The sequence below is a fragment of the Podarcis muralis genome, chromosome 4 (assembly GCF_964188315.1).
Source record: "Podarcis muralis chromosome 4, rPodMur119.hap1.1, whole genome shotgun sequence".
Lineage (NCBI taxonomy): Eukaryota > Metazoa > Chordata > Lepidosauria > Squamata > Lacertidae > Podarcis > Podarcis muralis.
This window is the reverse complement of record NC_135658.1, coordinates 39,218,259-39,241,933: the sequence shown is the minus strand read 5'-3', so window position 1 is coordinate 39,241,933 and position 23,675 is coordinate 39,218,259. Positions and strand designations below refer to the sequence as shown.

Sequence of the window (23,675 nt, the reverse complement as noted above, 5' to 3'; positions counted from 1 at the left end):
AACCAGGAAAAATGTACTTATTTGCTTGTTTACCATTTTCCATCAATGCACTAGAAAAGAAATTGCATTAAAAAGAATCAAATTATTAAAAATTACCAAAGCGGAGAAAATTTTTCAGTGAAATTCTTATGGGTGAAGGGCACTTCCCTTACTTTAGAGGTGTCAAAGTTTTTCGTGAATGTGTTTGGTTTGATTCTGCAAATCCTCTCTCTGGTGGTCCACATTCTTCAGCCTTCCCAAGTGCCCCTATAATAACTTCAGGTGGGCTTTCTTGTAACCACAAGAAACTGCAGGGAGCCAGAGAAGCTACTAGTCTACTAGTTCTGACAGAGCTTCATTGCTATTTTTTAAATGTCATTTTTTACTTTTAAAGAAATCAGTGCAGAAAGATTTTTAAAGGTAAAAAGAAGGACTATTAGACTTACATCCACTTGTAACACTATTTTAATGTGAGGTCCCATTTTGACCAAAAAAAAGCCAAAGACATCTACAATAAGGAGCATATTATCACTTTTCTTTGAAATTACTTTATTTGGTTTCTACATAAAATGCAGCAGGTCTTTCCATACATTCAGTGCAATGATTTATTTTAAGAGAGGTAGCCACAGAAGAGGTAACATTGAATGTACAAGAAATTGCCATAAAGCACAGTTAGGATAACTAACACCAGGAACTAATTAATGCCCATCTAAAAATAAAGATTTACTTAGGTTCCGTTTATATGAGCCATTTAATTTGAAATTGACATCCCTTTATTCTCTCAGGTTTTACAAAATCCATGTGACATGATTACCTGCTGCGTTCCATTTTTTCCTGTGTTTCTTTTTTTTTTTTTAACCTGATTTGTAGGTTCTAATTATTACTTTCTTAAAATGAAATCGATTTCAGCACTAGCCTGTTCAATGTGGTTTGGTAAACACTGCTAAGGTCTTTTGGGCTACTGTGCCTTTAAACAATAACTTCCTCTTTTCCTTCATTCTTTTTTAAGCCCAATTAATTGTTTCCTGTTCAATCCCCATAGTTGCAGAATTATTGAATAGCTCTTATTCATCAAACCTGTGCCCTTCCTCTTCAGTAGATTGCTGGAAAACATTGTCCCTTTGCATTTTCCTTTTAAGCTTCCCTTTAAAATCAGCTAACAATAGTGTGTTTAAAGAAGGAAAGCCAAAATTATATTAACAGAAGCAGATCTGTGTTTATTTTGCATTGTGCTTTTTTCTTTTGGGAGCAAATGAATACTTCATGGTGGAAACTGGCCCAAAACCCTGCACATGTGTTCCTTGGTTTTAACAATTCTAAGACTTTTACTAGATTATAATCCTGCTGTTTACCACCTTCTTTTCTCATTCTATTTTCATTTAAGAATTAATAATTCATTTTCTTTGGGTTGGATCCAGTGACAAACAAGCAGGACACTGCTCAGACAATGGTGCTTTCCCACCACTGGGAAAAACATGGGATGTAGCAAGAGAGGCTGCAAATAGAGGGGAGAATCGACAGAATCTGGGAGAATCTCTGTACCCACAGAGATGCCTTCTGCTTGTACAAGAGAACCTCTGGATCCCAGCTGATATTGTATTTGCCACTGAAAATGCATGTGGCCTGTTACTTCTGTTGACACCTGATCTGGCCACAGTTCACAAATCTGGCATCTATATTGGTGGAAGGACTACCTAGAAGGTAGGCCTGCCAAGGTACATGTTATTTTCCTGTTGGAGACCAGCCATTGTTTGCTGTAGGCACAGTTTTAAGCTTCAGCCATAGAGGTCCTTTCAGTGGAAAAGAGGAAAAGCTGGCAATGATGAATCACAAATTTGGTACAGATTCTCCTTTAAATTCATGACATTCTAGTTATATAGACACAGTTGCTAGAATGTTTTTTCAGTTCCCTGGAATAAAATTCAGAATGTTGGTTTAATCTCTTAGATTCCTAAAAGAGAACAGATAGATAGATAGAGTAGTTTTAATTATTTTATTTTATCAATATTATATATATATTTGTTGCCATATACAAGGTAACTTAACAACTTAATACACAGTGAAATAAAATCTAAAATTAAGAGCCAAATTAGAAAAAGATGTACAATACAAAATTCTTAAAATGCTCATCCAACAAGTCCCCCCCCCCCCACTAAAAGATGAGCATCATGGTAACCACCTAAAATCTGGGTAAATAAAAGGCTGTTTGCCTTTAAAAAAATGACAATGTCAGGCATGTTTCAACTGTCAGGGAGCCATTTCACAGTTTTTCCCCATTCTGTATCATGAATGTAGTCTATTCTCACTTTTCTTCCTGAATCTTCATATATATATAGTGTAGGAGGAAAGAATGAGCTGACTGCTCCAAGTGTTTCAAAAATTTCACACCAACTGGGTATGGCAATGTGCTCTACATAGTAATGGCAGAAACAGTACTAAACTTGCATTTTCTATAACAAGCCCTATTTAAATAGGACCCAGGTTGCTGAAGAAAGGGGGAGGGGGAATACAGCAATAGATTGCATATGAGTGTTTCAGGAATGCTTATTTCTTGAGAGAAATGTTGCTTTTTTTCTCAGAACTACTCCTGCTCCACAACCACAAACCCACATTGCAGGAGGAAGTGTGTGGTGTGCAGCCCTCACTTGTGTGACAATCAAAAATGTTTCAGAATAAAAAGCCACTCCATAGCTGCAAGAGAAAATATGGAACTATGAAGGTGAAGGGAAAGGTCAGGGTTCTTGTGCAATATATCCTGTTCGGGGCTTGGCTGCTACTGTTTGGAAGGGATCCAGTCTATATAGGAAACAGGACTTTTGAGAGCTGAAAGGGCAGGTTTCGGTGTTGCTGTTGCTCCGCACTTGTCTGAATGTTAAGATGTTTCAAGAAATCCTTTGACAAGTCAATTTCCTTACAAGAAGAAAGTACCGCATTTTTCGCTCTATAAGACACACCAGACCACAAGACGCACCTAATTTTTGGAGGAGAAAAACAAGAAAAAAAATATTCTGAATCTCAGAAGCCAGAACAACAAGAGGGATCGCTGAGCAGTGAAAGCAGCAATCCCTCTTGCTGTTCTGGCTTCTGGGATAGCTGCACAGCCTGCATTTGCTCCATAAGATGCACACACATTTTCCCTTACTTTTTAGGAGGGAAAAAGTGAGTCTTATAGAGCAAAAAATACGGTACTAGATACACAAGAGCAGATTCCCCCCCCCCCCGAAGATATAGCTAGCTACCCCTGCTCTGAGTTTCAGACGTTGAACTTATTATTGATTATCATTACTATTGTTTATTAATGTACGAATCACCTCTGACACACATCATCTTATATGCCTTCAGCAGCAAGCGCTGCTGAGTTCAATAGAGCTTATGTCCAGATAATTATGCAGATGTTTCAGCCAGGCTGATCCCTAATAAACTGGATATTATGCTTTTGTGTGCGTACTTGTGTGTGTGCATGCATGTGTGATTGCATGTTTACACACATACACAATGGAGCAACACAACTGCCTTCATTTTTGGACATTCCAGGGGCTGCCATGATGATCTCCTGAAAAAATTGCCACAGCCTTAAGCCCCAGCAAGAAGAATATGTTCTCACGTCAAGGACAACATGCCCTTAATTTTTATTTTCGTTCCTATTTCCTCAGTGCTGTAAAAACCTTGATAGGCTACCCTATGAAAACATCTCTGAATATTAAATAAGAATTTATAAGTGTCCATTTCTTTTGTTTAACACAGGAAACAAAATCCCTCCTTATGATACTTGGCTTCAAGTTATGGTAGACACTCCCTATGACTGTCCTTATCTGTCTTAATCTGACGTTTCCAGGAATTTCAAGCAGGAATGGTTCCAGACAAGAGACTGGGCAGTGGAGGTAGGGCACAACATTGTTGGCTCATAAGAAAGCTGAGGGGAAAATTTGAATGTAGAGAGCTTGTCGAGATATAGGATTTGGGATAGGTCAGCTGAAAATTTTTACTGCTGCCCTGCATTTTTAAAGTTGATGTTTGTTTGTTGATGAACATTTAATTTTCCAGTTAGAACTTCCTTTTTTAAAAATAAATTCATTTCCAATACATATACATTTTTCATAGAATTTTCATTTAAACTGGGGGGGGGATTCAAAATCCTAATAGAATAATATGTGTTTTTACAAAAGTCTAATTTTAAATCACCACAGTTAATTTGCCTTAGTTTGTAAGGGAAGCGATTCCACCTCTGAAAAGTCTCTTTCAGCTGGTGGCCCAGTTTCTGCTTGTATGTGCGTGACTGAAAGTTCCAGAGAGAGGAAGTGAAAGTTCTAGAAGCCTCTATCTGCAGCTTCATATGGGGTTGTGGCTGACATCAATCCAAAACTCTCACTAAGCTTAACTGCCTCAACGCTAAAATGTTATGGTAGCTCACTTTGTTTAAACGTTGTGAATGACTTAGGAATAAAGCTGTTGGAGAAAGTTAAACGCTGAATGTAATTTCTTTGTTCACAAGCCTTGCCAATTCATGGAGCATATTTTAAACATGAAGGAATTTAGGCTCTAGACCAAGGAAAACTCCATCTCCCAGGACTGGGAAGTTATATTATCATCAATGTTGCCTATGATGCATAGTTCAAGTCTATAAACATCTCTGGGCCAAGCCAGATGGGGCATGGGAAGCCCCTGAACCAGATTGGGAACACAGAGCTGTGAATGGCATTTAAGCCTTTCCGTCCTTTTCCCAGTCAAAATATTTTCCCCATCCCCACAAAATGCTTTTTGCCCTGTGGGGGAAAGCACACGCATACTGGTATGGTAGTTTTGGTAATGCTTCAGAACTTTTGCAAAGCCTCTTTATGAGATAGCAGTTGAGGTGTTCACATAACACGTTCAGCGTGTGTTCCATCTTGGTCCCCATGTACACAACAGATGAGCTGCACAACCCTGCTGCTATTCCCGTGTACAGTCTGTGTACACAGTGACTGGGACGTACAACAAGTGTATACTTCCATGCAAACACTTGCACATGTGTAGAGATCGTGTGTGCAGGTGTCCGGAGTATTGTTATGAAACAATATGAAAACTGAAACACAGCCAACCTTTGAAATTCGTAATTTCTAAATTGTGATGGTGTTCTCCAATCAATAAATTTGTGCTAAAATAACCGCTCTCCCCATAAAATGGAGGGCACCCTTTGCGTGCCCATGCACAGCACCCCTGATCCTCCATGACTCCCGGCAGAGTGCTCCTGGTCCACCTCTTCAGGTCACAGACCTTGAGGTTCCTGCCAAACCTCAGTTCAAATGAACCAATCATGACTGGGGAGGCGGAGCCAGGGGAGCTGACCGAGTAGAAGTAGTCTTCACTCTGGTCTGCTCTTCAAGCACAAAAGGAGGCGGAGCCTACCTGGGAGCTCTCAGAAAACTGAGAATTCAGGACAAACCAAAATTGACATATCTCTCCGTTCCTGAATACAAGCCCTATCATTCAGCTGCTATCCAGCATTTTTATGTGCATCGGCTACCATTCAAGTAGTCTGCATAGCAACAACGTATATTTATCTTCTTTTGGTTTAAATAACTTACTTCTGCATTATTTTTGGTGTCGTTTCCAGCAGCACACCGCAATAATAACCACAGTCAGAGAAATTAGGACAAGTACAGTTACCACCACAGCATATGGATAGCCTATATGGAGGAAAGAAAATAATTGCTGACAGTATGAAGAGGAGTCTATGTAATATAAATATAAATGCAATAATATAATATAACATAATATAATATAATAATTGTCAGAGTTGCTTCAAGATCCTAGCTCACAGAGGATCACGCTAGCCAACGGTCATTAAGTAAAAGTCTTTATTGAGTTACAGTTTCCATTCTCAAGCTGCTGCGTGCAACTCTACGTCTAGTAGCTAGATCGGCGAAGCTCCGTCTGAATCTCCGCCCCTTGTACACCAACTTAATATCCTAGCCCTGCTCCACCTTTTCCGCCTGACTGTTCTTCTCTGGGTCCCTCTGCCCCCCTGGGTCTCTTCCTTCCGGGATTCTTCTGACGCTGACCCCCCGGACCCTCCTGTCTCCTTGCGCCGGGCTTTAGGACCCGGCTCCCTTTCCGGGCTGCCTACTGCGCCGCCTTCCTGTGCATTTGAACTTGGCGCGCGCGCCCAACCTTCCACCTTCCGTCTAACCGTCTCTTCGCTCCCAGATGGAGGTGTGGCCACCCCTGACTCGTGCCCTCCCTCCTGTTGTGAGCTGCCAGCGCTTGCCCCCTGGCTCCCTTCCTCTTCCCTGTTCTCTGGCGGTGACGCTGGTCCCGATCTCCAACTGCTCTCCTCTGAGTCCCCTCTGGCTCTATCTTCCTGGGGTGCCCCCCTAAACTCCCCCCTTGCCTTGGCCACTGGTGCTCCTTTCTGTGAATCCTCCGATTCACTGGAAAGACTCGGAGATCTCGGGTCGTCGTCATCACTCATCTTTTCTTCTGCCTCCTCCCCTTCGCTCTCTGTTTCCTCCCTTGCCCTTGCCTCTGCTCCTGAACCCCTGACATCCATCCCCCCCTCGAAGCCCCCCACTCACCCCTCCCCTCCTTCCGGTGCTGGAGCTGGGTGCTGCTGTGTCAAGGGGACGAATGTCGGGTACCGTTCGCTTCCCGTAGCGGGCCTCCATCCTAAGTCTTCCGGTTCTTCCTCCCTGCTCTCGTCGACGACGGTCACCTCTGCTTCCATCTCTGTGCCGCCGTGCTCGAAACCTGGGTCGTCCCCGAAAACGTCCATGTCCGTCTCTCCCTCACTTCCTCCTGGCGGCGTTGCTCGTCCTGGACCTTCTTGCCACTTCCTGCGCCACTGCTCCTCTGGTCTGTCGTCCCACCAATACGAGGGTTCTGAGGCAGATCCCGAGGGTGACCCCTCCGGGGAACGGACGTCTCGTGTCGGGTCCTCGTCCGAGTCGAACCCCCGGAACGTGCTGGCCGAAAGCGTGGGCGTGAAAAGCCAGTCGTCGAAAAAGTCTGCTGGCATCGGTCTATGTGGGAAGAGGGCATGAAACTCGTCTTTGAGCAGAGGTTCGTCCAAGGCGTAGCCCGGCACCCAGCTGTTCGCACTGGCCGGGGTGCCCTCCTTGGCGAGAAAGTATTCTACCCCTTCTTCCCCCCATCTGGAGTCCAAAATTTCTGTGACTTCGTTGATGCGCTCCTTCTGTGCCACTCCTGCGTGCCCTGTTCTGTCTCTGACCGGACTCGGCGCCGTTCCGGGTTCCTGAAACCTGTGCGGTGCCTTGTAGGGAGTGAGCACCGATCTGTGGAACACCGGATGCATTCTGGAACCCTCCGGAAGCGCCAGCCTGAAGGCCACCGGGTTGACCTGCTCTTCGACTTGATAGGGCCCCAGTTGCTTATGCCCTAGTTTCTTCTTGGCCAACGACCTGGCCGGCACTGCGTGGGCTGCTAACCAGACCCAGTCTCCCACGTGGAGCTCTTCGCCAACCCTTCTGCGTTTGTCCGCTTGTACCTTGTATGCGTGCTTGGCCAGCTCCAGGTGGCGCCTCAGCTGATCGTGGACTTCCTGCAGCTCCGACGCGAACGCATCTGCCGTCTGCGGCTCCCCCTCCCCCAGCCTTTCCAGTCCCGGGAAGGTTCTGGGGTGCCTCCCGTTGTTGGCGAAGAACGGCGTGACCCCCGTGGACACGTGCTTCGTGTTGTTGTAGGCGAACTCGGCGAGCGGCAGGTAATCCACCCACGTCGCAGGCTGTTGATTTGCATAACACCTCAAGTACTGCTGCATGATGGCATTGACCCGCTCCGCTTGCCCGTTGGTCTGCGGGTGTCTCGCCGACGCCAGGTTGATCTTGACGTTCAGGAAGCCCATCAGCCTCTGCCAGAAATTCGAGATGAACTGCCGCCCCCGGTCGGACAGAATAGACCGTGGCAGACCGTGAACCTTGAACACGTGGTCTATGAACAGTTTGGCGGTTTGCTCCGCCGTGGCCACCTTCGCACACGGAATGAAATGTGCCATCTTGGAGAACAAGTCCACCACCACCAGCACTGCCGTCTTGCCCCTCGAGCTGGGCAGATCCGTGACAAAGTCCAGGGCCACTCTCTCCCAAGGTTCGACCGGAGTTTGCAGCGGTTCCAACAGTCCGGCCGGCGGTCTAAGCACTGGCTTCGCCCTCTGGCAGGTGTCACACCTCGCCACGTAGTCCGCGACCTCCCCTCTCATTCCAGGCCACCAGAAATCCCTGGCGACTAATTCCACCGTCTTCTCCTTGCCGAAGTGCCCTGCGGTGGGCGCGTCGTGCAGCTGCTGCAGCACCTTGGCGCGAAGTTCGTCTCCCGGCACGTAGATGGCCCCTTTACGGATGAGCAATCCATCTCTTAGCTGGAAACCGTCGGCCGCTGCCTTGCCCCTTTGCACCTCTGCCATCTTTGCTTGCGCGAAGGAGTCCCCCTGCAACGCTCGTCGCACCGCCTCCAGATCCACGGTTGCCGCGGCGCACGCCCACACTGTTGGTGCGAAGATGTGCATGGCGGCCGCTGGCGTTGCGTCCTCCAGATACTGTGGCTTGCGAGAGAGAGCGTCCGCCATGATGTTGGTGTCCCCCGGGACATACTCTATTCGGAAGTCGAAGTTCGCAAAGAACTCAGCCCAACGTATCTGCCTTTGGTTCAGGAACTGTGCCGTGCGCCAGTGCTCTAGGTTCTTGTGGTCCGTGCAAACCTGCACCGTGTGCTTGGCGCCGATCAGAAAGTGCCTCCACGCCTTGAACGCTGCATGAATGGCCAGCAACTCCCTGTCCCATATGGTGTAGTTCTGCTCGGACTTGCTGAGCTTCCTGGAGTAAAACGCTCCCGGTCGCCACACCCCCTGCGGGTCTTTCTGCAGCAGGACCGCCCCCACGGCTCTGTCCGAGGCGTCTGTCTCCACCCTCATCGGCTTGCTGGGGTTGACATGAAGCAGCTGCTCTTCCGACGCGAAGAGACGCTTGAGTGCCTGAAAGGACTGTTCCGCCTGCTCTGTCCAAATGAACTTCTTTTTCTTGGAGCTAAGCGTGTCAGTGATGGCCGCCGTCTGCATAGCGAAGCCCTTGATAAACTTGCGATAGAAGTTCGCAAAGCCGACAAACCGTTGGACCTCCTTCCGGTTGCGCGGGCTCTTCCAATCCAACACCGCTCGAACCTTGGCGCTGTCCATGGCGAGCCCCTTGTCAGACAGCTTGTAGCCCAGAAAATCCACCTCCGTCACGTCAAATTGGCACTTCTCCAGCTTGGCGTAGAGCCTATGTTGCTTTAGCCTGTTCAGCACTTCCTTGACGTGTTTGTCATGCTCCTGTTGCGACTCCGAAAAGATCAGGATGTCATCTAAGAAACAGACGCACGTCTTGTAGAGAAGTCCCGCCAACACGTGATGCATGAATGCTTGAAAAACGTGGGAGCCATTTTGCAATCCAAAAGGCATAACTCTATATTCGTAGGTCCCCAGTGGCGTGAACATGGCTGTTTTCCACTCATCTCCCTCCCGCATGCGAATGAGGTTGTACGCCCCTCGCAGGTCCAACTTGGTGAACACTCTGCCCTTCCGCACCTTTGCGAGGAGGTCGTCAATTCGGGGCATGGGAAAGTCCGACGGCTTAGTCACACTGTTCAAGATCCTGTAATCCACTACGAGTCTCTTTTGGGGCGTATCCCGCTTCTTAACGAAGAACACCGGGCTGCCTCCCACCGCCTCGGACTCTCGGATGAAACCGCGCTCCAAATTATGATCTATGAACTCTTTGAGTTCTTGCAGTTCGTCCTCTGACATGGAATACAGTCTCCCCTTAGGCAGCGCCGCCCCTGGCAGCAGGTCAATCTTGCAGTCATATGGCCTGTGAGGGGGTAGCCTGTCTGCCTCCTTCTCGCAGAAAACTTCCAAAAATTCTGCGTACTTGTGGGGAATCGCTTGCAGCGTGCCTAGCAGCAGCTGTGACTCTTCTTCCTCTCCTTCCTGCCTGGGCACGATGCAGTGTTCAACACAAAAGGAAGAGCCGAAGGTCAGCTGCCTCTGGTACCAAGCCAGCGTTGGGCTGTGCTTGTCCAGCCAACTCATGCCCAACACAATGGGCGTGTCCGACAATTGAGTGACGTTGGAGCTGATGACTTCTTTGTGATTCCCAAGTCGCATCACCATTGGTGGCGTCTGCTGCACCACTTGCCCCCCTAGCAGCTCCCTGCCATCCACCGTGACAACCTGCAGGGGCAGTGTGGCCGGCAGCAACTGTATAGCATGCTTGTTGACAAAGTCCTGCCCTATAAAGTCCGCATTGCTGCCTGAGTCAATGGTGATTGGCACGTCCATGGTGATGCCATTGGGCAGCTGGAGCGATGCGGTGAGCCTCACCACTGGTTTGGGCGGGAGGGGGTTCACGGGCTGTAAAATCTCTGGGGACTGCATCATTAATACGTCTGGCTGGGCCCCAGTGCCTCTTCCTCCAGCCAGACTGCGTCGTTTCCCTGCTGTGGTTCTCCTTGCTGCGTTGCTGCAGTCGCCATTGCTGAGGCTGCAGTGAGCTTGCGGAGCCTCTGGGGACACTCTTTCGCCATATGCCCTGGCTCCTCACAGACGTAACACTTCCTGTTCCCTCTAGGAGGCTTCGCTTTCACTGCTGCTGGTGCTAGGGCTCTGGTTGCTGACTGAGCCCTGGCACCTCCAACCTCCATCGGTTCAGCTCCTCCTCCTGGCGGAGGCGTGGATTGCGTACGTGCTGCTTCTCTGGGAAAGAAGGAGGAGCCCCTGGCTGGTTCGCGCCCTCCACGCCCTTCGTCCCTGCTCCACGGACGTCCTTCCAGCCGTACCCCCACTGCCAGCGCCCTCTGCACGACCTCCTGGGTGGTCCGGGGTCTCTCCCCCCTCGCAATTTCATCTTTCACCGAGCTGTTTAATCCCTCCCAGAACAGGTCTCTTACAGGAGTCGCATCTCTGTCCCATTCTAGGGCACTGGCCAAGGCGAAAAAGCGGGCATGGTACTGCCGTACGCTGGCCCTTCCCTGCTTCAGTCCATGAATCTGTTGCCGAGCAAGATCCACGTCAATGCTTGATAAAAAACACCCATCCATCGCTTTAATAAAGGCATTCGCATTTTGGAGCGCCGGATCGTTATCCCTCCACAAATTGCGCAGCCATGCCCTGGCATCCTCATGCAAATAGGACATGATGAATCCCACTTTCTCCTGCTCATCTCTAAAATCTTTATTCAGCAGTTGCAGTGCACACAGCACGTCTGCTCTAAAATTGGGATACTGTTGCAGGTTCCCATCGAAGTGAGAGACCAGACCGCCTGTGCGTCTCCCCAAACCAATCCCCTCTGGTTTGGGTGTCTGTTGCCCTTGCTTCGTAAGCACTTCCAACCTGACCTGGAGATCCCTGTAGGCGGCAGCTGCGTCCTCCTCTCTCTTCCTGGATGCGAGAGCCTCGGCATTCAGCTGTGACACTGCTTCTCTGAGTTCCGCTATCTGCTGTTCAGCCGTCATGTCGGCTGCCGTTCGTGAGCTCGCTAGTAGGCACCTGCTTCTCTCCTCTCCTCGAGGCTGTATATGCCCACAATTCTTTGGGACGGAGCTTACTGTCAGAGTTGCTTCAAGATCCTAGCTCACAGAGGATCACGCTAGCCAACGGTCATTAAGTAAAAGTCTTTATTGAGTTACAGTTTCCATTCTCAAGCTGCTGCGTGCAACTCTACGTCTAGTAGCTAGATCGGCGAAGCTCCGTCTGAATCTCCGCCCCTTGTACACCAACTTAATATCCTAGCCCTGCTCCACCTTTTCCGCCTGACTGTTCTTCTCTGGGTCCCTCTGCCCCCCTGGGTCTCTTCCTTCCGGGATTCTTCTGACGCTGACCCCCCGGACCCTCCTGTCTCCTTGCGCCGGGCTTTAGGACCCGGCTCCCTTTCCGGGCTGCCTACTGCGCCGCCTTCCTGTGCATTTGAACTTGGCGCGCGCGCCCAACCTTCCACCTTCCGTCTAACCGTCTCTTCGCTCCCAGATGGAGGTGTGGCCACCCCTGACTCGTGCCCTCCCTCCTGTTGTGAGCTGCCAGCGCTTGCCCCCTGGCTCCCTTCCTCTTCCCTGTTCTCTGGCGGTGACGCTGGTCCCGATCTCCAACTGCTCTCCTCTGAGTCCCCTCTGGCTCTATCTTCCTGGGGTGCCCCCCTAAACTCCCCCCTTGCCTTGGCCACTGGTGCTCCTTTCTGTGAATCCTCCGATTCACTGGAAAGACTCGGAGATCTCGGGTCGTCGTCATCACTCATCTTTTCTTCTGCCTCCTCCCCTTCGCTCTCTGTTTCCTCCCTTGCCCTTGCCTCTGCTCCTGAACCCCTGACAATAATGATTTATATTATAATATAATATGATATAATAATGTAATATAACATAGAATAAAATCACAATTCTACATTGAAAGTGAGGTCCTTAATTTGCTGTAGTGGGTGAGATGACTAGAGGTTGAAATAACTTCTAAGCATATGTTCAAAATGCATTCGCTGAAAACCAGTGAGTGTGTTTCAGTTTATGAAAGAGGTAAGAGTAAAGAATTTCAGAGGGAGACTAAAAGCACATGCCGAAATCCATCTTGATGGAGGGAAAAATAAGGAAGAATGCATGCATGTAACAATAGAATAAAATGATAATTATTACTTGATAAGGGGAAGTGTGAAATATACAGTATTAAAGGATCCAGGGGTGGACAGGTGGGTAGCCCCACTCAACTGCCAAAATTGGCCACCTGGAACCTGTTCCACATCCTTGCACTAAAGCCTCTCTTTAGTCTAAATTTTGTTTTTTTCCTTTTACATCAGGCATGGCAAACTTGTGACCCTCCAGAGGTTGTTATACTCCAGTTCTCATCGCCCCCAGGTATCATGGACAATGATCAGGGATGGTGGAAAACTGTAGGTCAGTAACATATGGAGGGCTGCAGGTTCGCCATCCCTTGTAGAATGGAAGAAAAGAAAATACAAGATTTTTAAGATGAAAGTTTTGCTACCTTTTAGGAAGATGACAGGCACCGAGTGCTTTGCTCACTTACCTTTTCTTGGTACCTTGAGATCCATCTCTTTCCCCCTGTGTGTAACCTTGCAGATCATCTCTTGTCCAGAATGGCTATCTGAGGCATTTACAAGGATATTGCTTATGACCGATACTGTTCCATTGGGATTTGTGATCTCGTGTTCCTCCTTCAGGCCTCTTGGCGCAACCCATGTGATGTTGGGACGTGGGAAGCCCGTTGCTGAGCAGGTGGCATACAAGCGCCCATCAGAGATGCTGTAGTGTAAAAATGTGTTGAGGCGACCTGTGACATAAATGATGGCACAAAATGCTTCACCATAAGGACCACAGGTGGGCAATAAAAGGAAGATGAAAAGATGCTACTGTATCAGTGAGGGACTCAGCAGGGCAAACTGCAAACTGTTGAATTAGAGGCAGACTATATGGTAGGAACGCGGGTGACGCTGTGGGTTAAACCACAGAGCCTAGGACTTGCCGATCAGAAGGTCAGTGGTTCGAATCCCTGTGACTGGGTGAGCTCCCGTTGCTCGGTCCCTGCTCCTGCCAACCTAGCAGTTCGAAAGCACGAAGTGCAAGTAGATAAATAGGTACGGCGTTTCCGTGCGCTGCTCTGGTTCACCAGAAGCGGCTTAGTCATGCTGGCCACATGACCCGGAAGCTGTACGCCGGCTCCCTCGGCCAATAAAGCGAGGTGAGTGCCGCAACCCCAGAGTCGGTCACGACTGGACCTAATGGTCAGGGGTCCCTTTACCTTTACCTTATATGGTAGGAAAAGGGACATGGGTGGTGCTGTGGGTTAAACCACAGAGCCTAGGACTTGCCGATCAGAAAGTTGGCGGTTCGAATCCCCGCAATGGGGTGAACTCCCGTTGCTCGGTCCCTGCTCCTGCCAACCTAGCAGTTTGAAAGCACGTCAAAGTGCAAGTAAATAAATAGGTACCGCTCCGGCGGGAAGGTAAACGGCGTTTCCGTGCACTGCTCTGGTTTCCCAGAAGTGGCTTAGTCATGCTGGCCACATGACCCGGAAGTTGTACGCTGGCTCCCTTAGCCAATAAAGAGAGATGAGCACCGCAACCCCAGAGTCGGCCATGACTGGACCTAATGGTCAGGGGTCCTTTTACTACTACTTTCCTACTATATGGTAGGAAACTTATGTTAACTTTGAGCAATCATCCTTCAACTGTAGTGTGCTATAGTGTGTTATTCAACACACCATTCATGTGGAAAAGCCCAATGTCCCACACTGCAATATTCTGGCTGAAAACCAAAACATATGTTGTAACATTATTACACAGTGGGCTGATTTCTAATCAGTTTTACAAAGGGGTTTTCGTTAGTGTGAGTTTCTCTGTGGCATAACAGGCCAGAACCTTGGACTTGTTAATTGTTCAGGAATATGTTGCCATAGCAACAAATTCCTTAGCCCATTGCTAACAAAAGATTTGGGAATGTCCTGAATCGGAAGAATTATGAGACAAGGGGACAGATCCTCCTGCACAGTTAACAAATGTTGTGATCCAGGTCTCTGTATATACAGGGAAACGAAAGGAGAAGCCTGCAGTTTTGAGGCAGATGGAGATCAGACACCAAGCTGAGCTTTTGGTCCCCGGAGCTTCTTAGTATTCTGTTCCACTCCCCATATCAGCATAGAAGAATATAAGAACCTAATGGATCAATGACCTATCAAGTTCAGCATTCTGCTCTCACAGTAGCCAATCAGATGCCCACAGGAAGTCCACAGGCAGGACCTGGGCAACTGGAAATATACTGCCTCCGATCTGCTGTGGATATTGTAATCTTAGACTATCAGGTTTTGCTCTCATAATCTGCAGCTAGCGTGCTCATGGATCGTAGGTGTTGTAGTCCAACATCAACTGAAGGACCACAGGTTCACCACCTGTGGTTTAAGCTGTAGTTCCAATTATACTCAATAGGTAGTTATATTGTTGGATGAAACCAAGTATTAGGAAATGCTGTAGGGCTCTTGTAACACCCTTCCTAAGGAGACCAAACTTGGGCAAGTCCTGCGCCCCTGGAACGGGGGTGAGATAATGGTGTGTGTTGTATTGCTTCATTATCAAAGGAGCATATTTGAAGAAATGCCCTGCTCTAGCTATTTTAATATGAAATGACTCACCGTAAACAGAAAGACAAGTTTTTTTGCTATTGGATCCTGGAGGAAAGATGTTAAATATGCATCGGTAACAACCATTTTCTTGGGTGCTAACATTCCAGAAGCTGATGGCAGTGTCATTGAGTTCTAAAATTGTTAAATTGACTCGACCTTTGTATTGGTCATTAATATTTGGAATTTGTTTGTTGTCATATGCTGCCAAATTTACAACGTTTTTATTAACCTCTTGCTGCCATGTAACTTGAACAGTTGGAAGAGATTCTGTTAGGGTACATCTCAAAGTAGCGTTGCCGCCCAGCTCCACGTCTCTGTCACTTGTCAATATGGTACCTGCGGCAAGACAAAATAATTAATAATCACCTCTCGTATCTTATGCTTACAAATCCCTTGGTCTAGATCCAAGGAAAATATTTATTTATGCAAAAATTCCTGTTCTGCACTTCTAGCAACCATGAACAGATTAGAACTGGGCTGCTAATTCCAAAATATTTTTCTTTCATTTTTTAAAAACCTTTCACTGGATAGGTGGAGGGAAAAGGAAGCCTTTCTGAAATTCATGGTAGGAACAATTTGGGGAAGAGGGTTGCTGCATACCTTACTTAACCTCACAAGGCAGCTCTGTGTGTGTCTGTGCAGTGACCAGAAGATGAAAGGCCACTGGGAGGAGCACAGAGAAAAGAAACACTGTGGTTCATTTGTAGCAGCACAACCAGATGCCTTCATCTGCCTGACCTGCAACAAAACATCTCTCTCCTGCATTGGTCTCTACAGCCACAGCAGGTGCTGCAACCTTCCAACAGTTTGACTTCATCCCTCAAAGCGTGCTCCTCCATTGTCTCCTAGGACAGACAGATGCCAAAAAAATACATTTATTTGACTCAAAATAGAAGCCCATCCTGCTCACAGCAGCACAAGACTCTCCATAGCCCTCTGCCAGCCACACTTGCTGGTCTACTGGCTCAAAGTCACAGGTCTGGCTCTACCATTAGGTAGAATGAGGTGACTGGTGCAGGTGCCATAAGATGGGAGGTGGTGGCAGCTCTTAGCTCTTCCTCCTGATATCCCTGTCCATACTGTTGGAGATGAGAGCTGTGGGGCTCCAGCCTTACAACTATGGTGCTGACCTCCCTCCAGGACAGTGCAGTGCCCCATTGCTAGTACTGAATTAGGATTCAGCAGTCAGTCCAGCTGGCTACTCAATATCAAGAATGTGTGTGTGTACCATGTTGTCCATTGCCTCAGGTGGCAAAATGTCTTGAGCCACCCTTGCCTAGTCATTACACTTTCCCCAATGCACTAATCATGTTAGACTTACCCTTTATCCTACAGAGAACAATACATATGATGCATAGAGTCAGGCCCTGGAAAGCCCATGGGGAACAGAGACCTTCATTTAACTAGGAACAGAAAAAAAGAGATGTGTTATGGATACACAATAGCCTTTTTTTGCCACTACAATGCTCTACTATTTGGATTTTGGGTATAGCCCAGGTGCATAATGAAGATAGAGGCTGTTGTTCCACTGCAACCATATCAGGGGATTTTCAAAATGTTGCTATAGCAGACAAAACTCCCCAAGACAATCAGTGAAGCTTTTCCATGTCTAGCTAAGAACTAAAAAATGGCAGGTTATTGGCCTGAAGGCTACTTCACATTGTACATACTGTACTTTACCCAATGAAACATTTCTTTAAATAGTGGGGAAGTTAAAATCCACCGATGGACTATCACTAATGAGACTTGACCTCATTGGTGTTTTGCAGCATGTACAACCTGGGAAGCTATGACTGGCTTTAGTTTCCCAGTGCATGTATATTTCTGTGCTTTGATGTACAAACATTCAAAATGATTACATGTGATCCTCATTGGTTTCATGGGATTTTCTAGCAGAAGTGTTTACTGTTTAGGAAATGAAGACTGTAAAATCTGAGAATGTCCCATCAACAGATAAAGAGGAAACAGGGCCATGTTGTTGTTGTTTTATTAAACTTCTTCTCCTTGCTTAGAGTAGAAATTTGGTAGAGGAGCTTATCATGCAATGCAGGAGCAGGCAATGTCTACCCAAATGCTGTTGGACTTGGACTTCCAACTCCCATCAGCCTCAGTAAGCACGGCCAGTGGTCAGGGATGAAGGGAGTTGTAGTCCTACAACATCTGTAGGGCACAACGTTGGTTATTCCTAATGTAGTGGGTCTTGATTCTTAAATTTCAGGAGGACCAGTGGCAGTCCAGCCTGCTAACCTTGTGTGGAGGCTTTCTAAACCACTGTTTTTAGAAGACACCACAGAGAGCCATGATTTAGCTAAGTGATAGGGACTATGTTGCATACATACCATGCATTTAATAAGCATCGATAGTATATTAATTTCCACAAAGAATCCCCGGAACTGTTACATGTTCAGGGTGCTGGGAGATATAGCTCTCTGGTGTAAACTACAGTTCCCATGGTTCTTTGGGGGAAGTCATGTGTTTTGAAGTCATGTGCCTCAAGGACAGCCTCTCCCGAACTTGGACTCTGCAATAATCATCTGAGGACCTCCTTCATGACTGGTCCGGAGGGTGGCAATGCAAGAACAAGCCTTTCTGCAGGGCTCCCTGTTTGTGGGATGCTCTCCTAGGGAATCTTGTCTGGTGCCTTCATTACATATCTTTAGGCACCAGGCGGAAACGTTTCTCCAGAACCAGGCCTTTGGCTGATTAGCATTCTAAGGGTTATTGGTTTGCTTTTGTTCTCGTTGTTATTATGTATTTTGAATTTTGTGTTCTCATTTTGTATTTTTTATGTTGTGAACTGCCCTGTTATCTTTGGATGAAGGGTGGCATACAAATTTAATAAATAATAATAATAATTTTAAAAGGTAAAAGGTAAAGGTACCCCTGCCCGTACGGGCCAGTCTTGACAGACTCTAGGGTTGTACGCCCATCTCACTCAAGAGGCCGGGGGCCAGCGCTGTCCGAAGACACTTCCGGGTCACGTGGCCAGCGTGACATCGCTGCTCTGGCGAGCCAGAGCCGCACACGGAAACGCCGTTTACCTTCCCGCTGGTAAGCGGTCCCTATTTATCTACTTGCACCCGGGGGTGCTTTCGAACTGCTAGGTTGGCAGGCGCTGGGACCGAACAACGGGAGCGCACCCCGCCGCAGGGATTCGAACCGCCGACCTGATGATCGGCAAGTCCTAGGCACTGAGGCTTTTACCCACAGCGCCACCCGCGTCCCAATAATAATTTTAATGTGCTTTAAATGTATTATGTTTATTCAGCCTAAGTCAGAAGAGGGAGTTGGTAGATATATGAACTGAGTCAGCAGATTGAGATTGTAAATTTTGGGATTGAGGCAGCAGTTGGAGATTGTCAATTTTATCAGGGAGTCCCTTACCTCTCACCACTGCCAATAATCCATTGGAACTAGTCACATCGCTTAGATGCCTATCACAAACCCCTGGTGCATGGGCTCTGATTGTTGTTTCTCAGAAGCTCATGGAAAGTATTTTTTCACATTGTTACTTCTCATGTTCAACTCCAGGCCCTTGCATTGGAAGAGGTTGTTCTGGTGATGAGACTCAGAAAGCCCCTGGGCTCCAATTAAGCCCTGTATTCTAAATCACAAAACACTGCACAAAATGTGTAGCGCTTTCATACATTCCGAGCTCTTCGTGTTCATGTTCTAGTTGTAGTCCTTACAGCAGCTATCTATGGTAAACCGGTATTAAAACTCCCCCACAATACTACAGGCTGGTTTAAGATCACCAAGCGAGCACATGGCAGTGGTGAAACCTCGTGTATCTCAATCTGTAATTCAGTCTCTTAATCATTATGTTATGCCAGCTACTGACAAGGATTAAATATGATTAAGGAGCAGACTTATTATCAAAAGGAAATGAGATAATTGTTAAGAAAAGGATGTGTTGTGGGTGGAAACTTAAAGGAAGATAGGCATTTCAGCTACAGCATCAAGGAAGGAAGCATCTGGGAGAAGAATAACAAGGAACAATGGGGCAAGCAAACTACTTCTCAAAAGAAAAACAAAATGAGCAGTGGGTAATTAATGCCTTTAAGGTCAATGGAAACTAAATCTAGTCAGTATCTCAGTGGCAAGACGTTCCCTCAAGAGAGCTGGCACATTAAAGGGAGAGGGATTAACAGGATGTCAGAAGTGAGAAAGAAAAGCAAGCAATGTGATTTGTGTTATTGCAAAATGTATTTCTAGAATCTCAAAACCCTAACACATTTTGTTCTCCTTCATATGACAAGCACGCGCGCGCACACACACACACAGTGCTTGCCACATTGACTATCTTTTGCACCAAGCGGTGATGCGCATGTGTGAATGAGCACTAATAGATTAATCCCCACCTATAGAACTTTTGGATTGGCTCAGTGTCAAAACATGATCAATCCCTTTCTCCAAGCAGTGCAAAACTCCTGGCTGCAACACCCAGGTTAGGTTCCCCTCAGAAGAAAATTATTAGATCTTTACATCTGTGCTTATTTACACATATTAAGGTTGAACAAAGGACACCGGAAGCTGCCTGCTAATGCAGTGGTGATCCAGTGCTGTCAGCTCTCCAGGCTTTGAGGCTGGGATCTCTTGTCAGGTCAGCCCATCTTGGAGATCCCAGAGATTGAATCTGGGACTGCACTGCAACCTTTCCCCTTCAGCATAGATGAAGGCACAGATTAAGCACCACAACTGACCCTCCAACAGATTTATTTGGAGAGGAGGTTGTAAACTGCATCATGCTAAGCAGTTTCTTTCCATTCATTGGCTTGTCCCACTAAAATGCGTTTACAATCACCACTGATTTCAGAGGGATTTATTGCCCTGTGATTGCAGACAATGACTTGTTAAGGACAGTGGAACTTAAAGCACATCTGCAGCATGGTTCTAATGATGTTTATTGGTAGGACCAGTCAAAAAATATATATTAAAGTATAACACATCGAAAGTGTTGTAAACTCGAACCCTCTACACCGCCTTCTAGGAACGAAGCCCACCTTCTCATACTGAACAAGCTGCAAGTAAATAACCTACACTGATTTAAATAAAATTAACTTACATACAGTATTTAAAATGCCTTGGCAAGGAAAAAATGAAAACCAAATAATACCATTATTTCCTTTTGCCCATGTTTTCCAAATCTTTTTAAACATTGTAAGAAAGTGAACCATACACATTACGGTCAAATGTGCAATGCAAATAATTTAGGAGATACCCTTGCGTGTTGAGTCCCACAATGCCACCCCCCAAAAAATTCACACTTCACACATCAATTTTTGTTTAAGGTTTTTGGCATAATTTTGGCCACAACTTTATTCAAAATACAAAAAATGTGAGTGGTTGCTTAGGCATTGGTTATGACTATCTGTCCATGCCCTCATGGACAGAGCTGGCATTCCGGACACCAACGGAAGCCAGTATGGGGAAACAAGTATTGGGTGAGAGAATGAAGCTGGGCAACAGTCCCTCACTTCTCACCCTCATGTTCCGGTGGGGCTTGCACAGCCCAAGTCCGACTCCGGGGACAAGGACGAAAAGAATGGCAAGCCCCTGGATTCCTTTAACGGAATTCCCTTTCCGCATCATTTGGAGGGGTAGGCACTTACCCCTCCAAGAACCAATTTAACCAATGCCTGACTGCCAACCTTACAAGTTGTGACGATTTGCTACGCAGTAGGCAAAAACCAAATGGCACCAGCCAGTCAGCCAAATGGCAAAATTCCTACCAGGCCCCCGCTCCAAGGCAGACGACCCCATGACAGGCATAGCAAGGTCAAGCGATCAAGAAAAAACCACCCTATAAAAGGGAGGGAGGGCGGGTGATCCGGTGCAAATCGGCCAAGAGGACGTCCAACGTCTGGCCCCTGTATTTAAAGACTCTGACCCCTCCTCCAAATTGGCAACAATCAAAACTCCCCAGCAACCCAAATTTAACCACTTAAAGGCTTGGGTTCCCTACCAAATTTGCCTAGTCACTGCAGGGTGGCTTGTTCCCCCAACCGCAACACGTGCTCTCTGTTAGGGAGAACACGCTTTGTGACATCTTAAAGACTGCCAAATTTATTATGGCATGAGCTTTTGTGGATCAGAGTCCACAAATAGATGCAAATGCATCCTATGAAGTGGTTCCTGGTGTTTGGAAGTGTACCGGAGATAAATGGATATATCTTTTAGGTGCTACAAGACACTTTGGTGTTTATATTATAAATGTCCAGCCATTTCCTCACTTAAAGATAGTTTCATTTGACTTCCCAACATCAGCTTTTGAACCTAGATTTGGAGAGAGTGTCTGTTTCTGTGAGTCCTCTAAGCTTTTAAAACTTTCCTCTGTAGGTGCACATTTGAAACCATACCTGCATGCAGATTACTTGCCAGATAACACACTTTAATCAAAATTTTTTGGTCATAATTGGGCCAGTTAAATAGTAGATAAAAACAGCAATTTATTTACACAGCTTGCAGTTCATGTACTTTTAAAATAAAATGTATGTGCTGCTTAATTTTCAAAGAAACCCAATGTGACTAACAAATTGAAATGTCACAACAATAAAAAATATAGAACCATCTCACTCCAAACCCAATCATAAAGTCAAGAATTTACATAAAAAGCAATTGAAACCACAATAATAGATCAGAATTAAAACCATGCAGTGCATATTAATGAATGGGATAAGAATTTCAGACCACAGCAGTGATTTTGAGTGCAGACCCAGGAGATTTATATGTGAAATCTCCTGCCAGTAACTAGGTTAGTGACGTTATGGAAATAGCACCCAGAATAATACAGTAATGATATAACCCTTGGAAATGATGAGAAGTTGGGGTTGATGGATTTTAGTACCATAAACAGTCATGCTTGAAATCTAAACTGCACAGAGCCTGTTCAACATAGGAAACCACTACATGAGTCACGCAGACTTACTAATATTACAACATCATCCCCAAGGGTATAACCTGTCTAAAATTTGTGGTCTTCATTAGTTTCTACCCCACATTAACAGTATTCACACACATACGCACAGATAGCACCAAAAGGATTCAAAAGCAAAAAGGTTGCAACTCTGTTGCACATTTACCTGTGACCTAGCCCCATTGAACACAGTAGGATTTGCTTCTGCATAAGAAAGAATAGGATCAGGCTCCATGGAACTCAAATCCTGTTCTGCATTTCTCATGTTCATGCTTCAAATATTCCTATTACATTCACTAGAAGACAAGGGTGATGGCTTTTTTTTCCTTTTTTTTCTTGCCAAAGTGTGAAAATAAACCTATACATAAACATGATCTTCTAAGCAGGAGTGTGGGATTGGCAATTCTCATGTGTGCCATTGTTTTTGCTGCAACCACACAGCATCTTTGTCATATTCCCCTCTCCCCATATCTGCCCCTCAGTTTTAATCCATATTCAGTCTTTTTTTGGGGGGGGGGGTGGGAAACCCAGGAGTCAAATACCTGTTTGCATTACTAGGTCCCCACCTAGAAGCACCCTGAATCTCACGCAGTTCAGTAAGATTTCCCTTTCAGTTAAGCATGTGGAACATTGCTGTCATAAAAGCACCTTTGTGCTTCTCCTGAGCAGTGCCAAATTTATGTATAAGCTAAACAAACTATAGCTTAGGCTCCCACTCTCTTGGGCCCCCCCAAAACAAATTAAAGGGGAAAAAATGTGTAAATTGTGTTTCTAAAGGAACTTTTGTTATTGCCAAATGACAATGTGTTTGCATTGTTAAGTTTGTTATGAATAAAAAATCATTTTAAGTTAGAGCTTAGTAATTATTTCACTATTAATATACTTCTTAATTGTATTTTAGTTCAACAATTACTTTGATAAAATATCTATTTCGTTATGTGCAAATGGCTTTAGATATCTATTAGGTCCATCAATTACCATATAGCATATATTCAACACAAAAAAAACAGTGACAATTTATTGTTGACAAAGGACAGCTGGACATATAAAGGGCCTCATTACCTCCAGTAGTTTAGGGCCTCATCAAACCTTAATCTGGCCCTGCTCCTGAGCAATGGCATCACCAGGGCAGGGCTGGGCCCCACTCCAGGCAGCTGAGCAGAAGGGCTTCCACATGCAGCAATCTTGGAATACCACATTTTGAAGTGAGCACACCACGCATGACTATCTAAAGTGAGATGTGCCCCTCGTAAGCCTATTTGAATCCAGAGGCTAAAACTAATTGTGCCACTACTCTTGAGCTAATTGAATGCCGGAGGCAAATTGAATTCAGGCAGTACGGCTTTAAGCAAACACCAATTTCAGCCTCATTTGAGAACATGCAGGCACTTTCTCTTTACTTTCTCCCTATGTTTGGAGACAAATCCCCAAGCTTGTGCCTTGGACTTGCATCACAGCAAGCATCTTACCTTGGGACGCATGCTCTGGTATGAAGAAGAGTGCACACGAGGGCAGTTGCTGCCTCCAGTGAAGGCTGGAAAAGCCACAGTGTGGAAAAGGAAAGCAGGAAAATGCGTTGGGAATGTCTAATCTCCCGTCTCCTCCCTCCCTAATGGTTGGGGGGTGGGCAGTGAACTC

General features: G+C 46.3%; 1 protein-coding gene across 2 annotated transcripts; it reads right to left on the bottom strand.

Moving 5' to 3' along the window:
- Positions 1-504: 504 nt before the first annotated feature.
- On the bottom strand, positions 505-23,661 carry LOC114595920 (OX-2 membrane glycoprotein-like). 2 transcript variants are annotated; one of them, XM_028726764.2, is made up of 6 exons: positions 23,507-23,661; positions 16,443-16,524; positions 15,131-15,457; positions 13,013-13,276; positions 5,544-5,645; positions 505-1,930 (listed from the first exon to the last, which is right to left on the bottom strand). In XM_028726764.2, the coding sequence occupies exons 1-5, from the start codon at positions 23,516-23,518 to the stop codon at positions 5,551-5,553; spliced, it is 780 nt and encodes a 259-aa protein (XP_028582597.2). In that variant the 5' UTR covers positions 23,519-23,661; the 3' UTR covers positions 505-1,930; positions 5,544-5,550. The 2 variants fall into 2 exon arrangements, with proteins under 2 accessions (XP_028582597.2, XP_028582598.2); XM_028726765.2 differs by having other exon boundaries at positions 505-1,889.
- Positions 23,662-23,675: the final 14 nt, after the last annotated feature.

Bases quoted from the DNA above. Each gene is read 5' to 3' on its own strand.
- LOC114595920 (XM_028726764.2), bottom strand. The intron at 15,458-16,442 runs GTAAGTCTAACA...GTCTTGCCGCAG, and splicing joins TGTTCTCTGTAGGATAAAGG to GTACCATATTGACAAGTGAC. The intron at 13,277-15,130 runs GTGAGTCATTTC...TTTATGTCACAG, and splicing joins AACTTGTCTTTCTGTTTACG to GTCGCCTCAACACATTTTTA.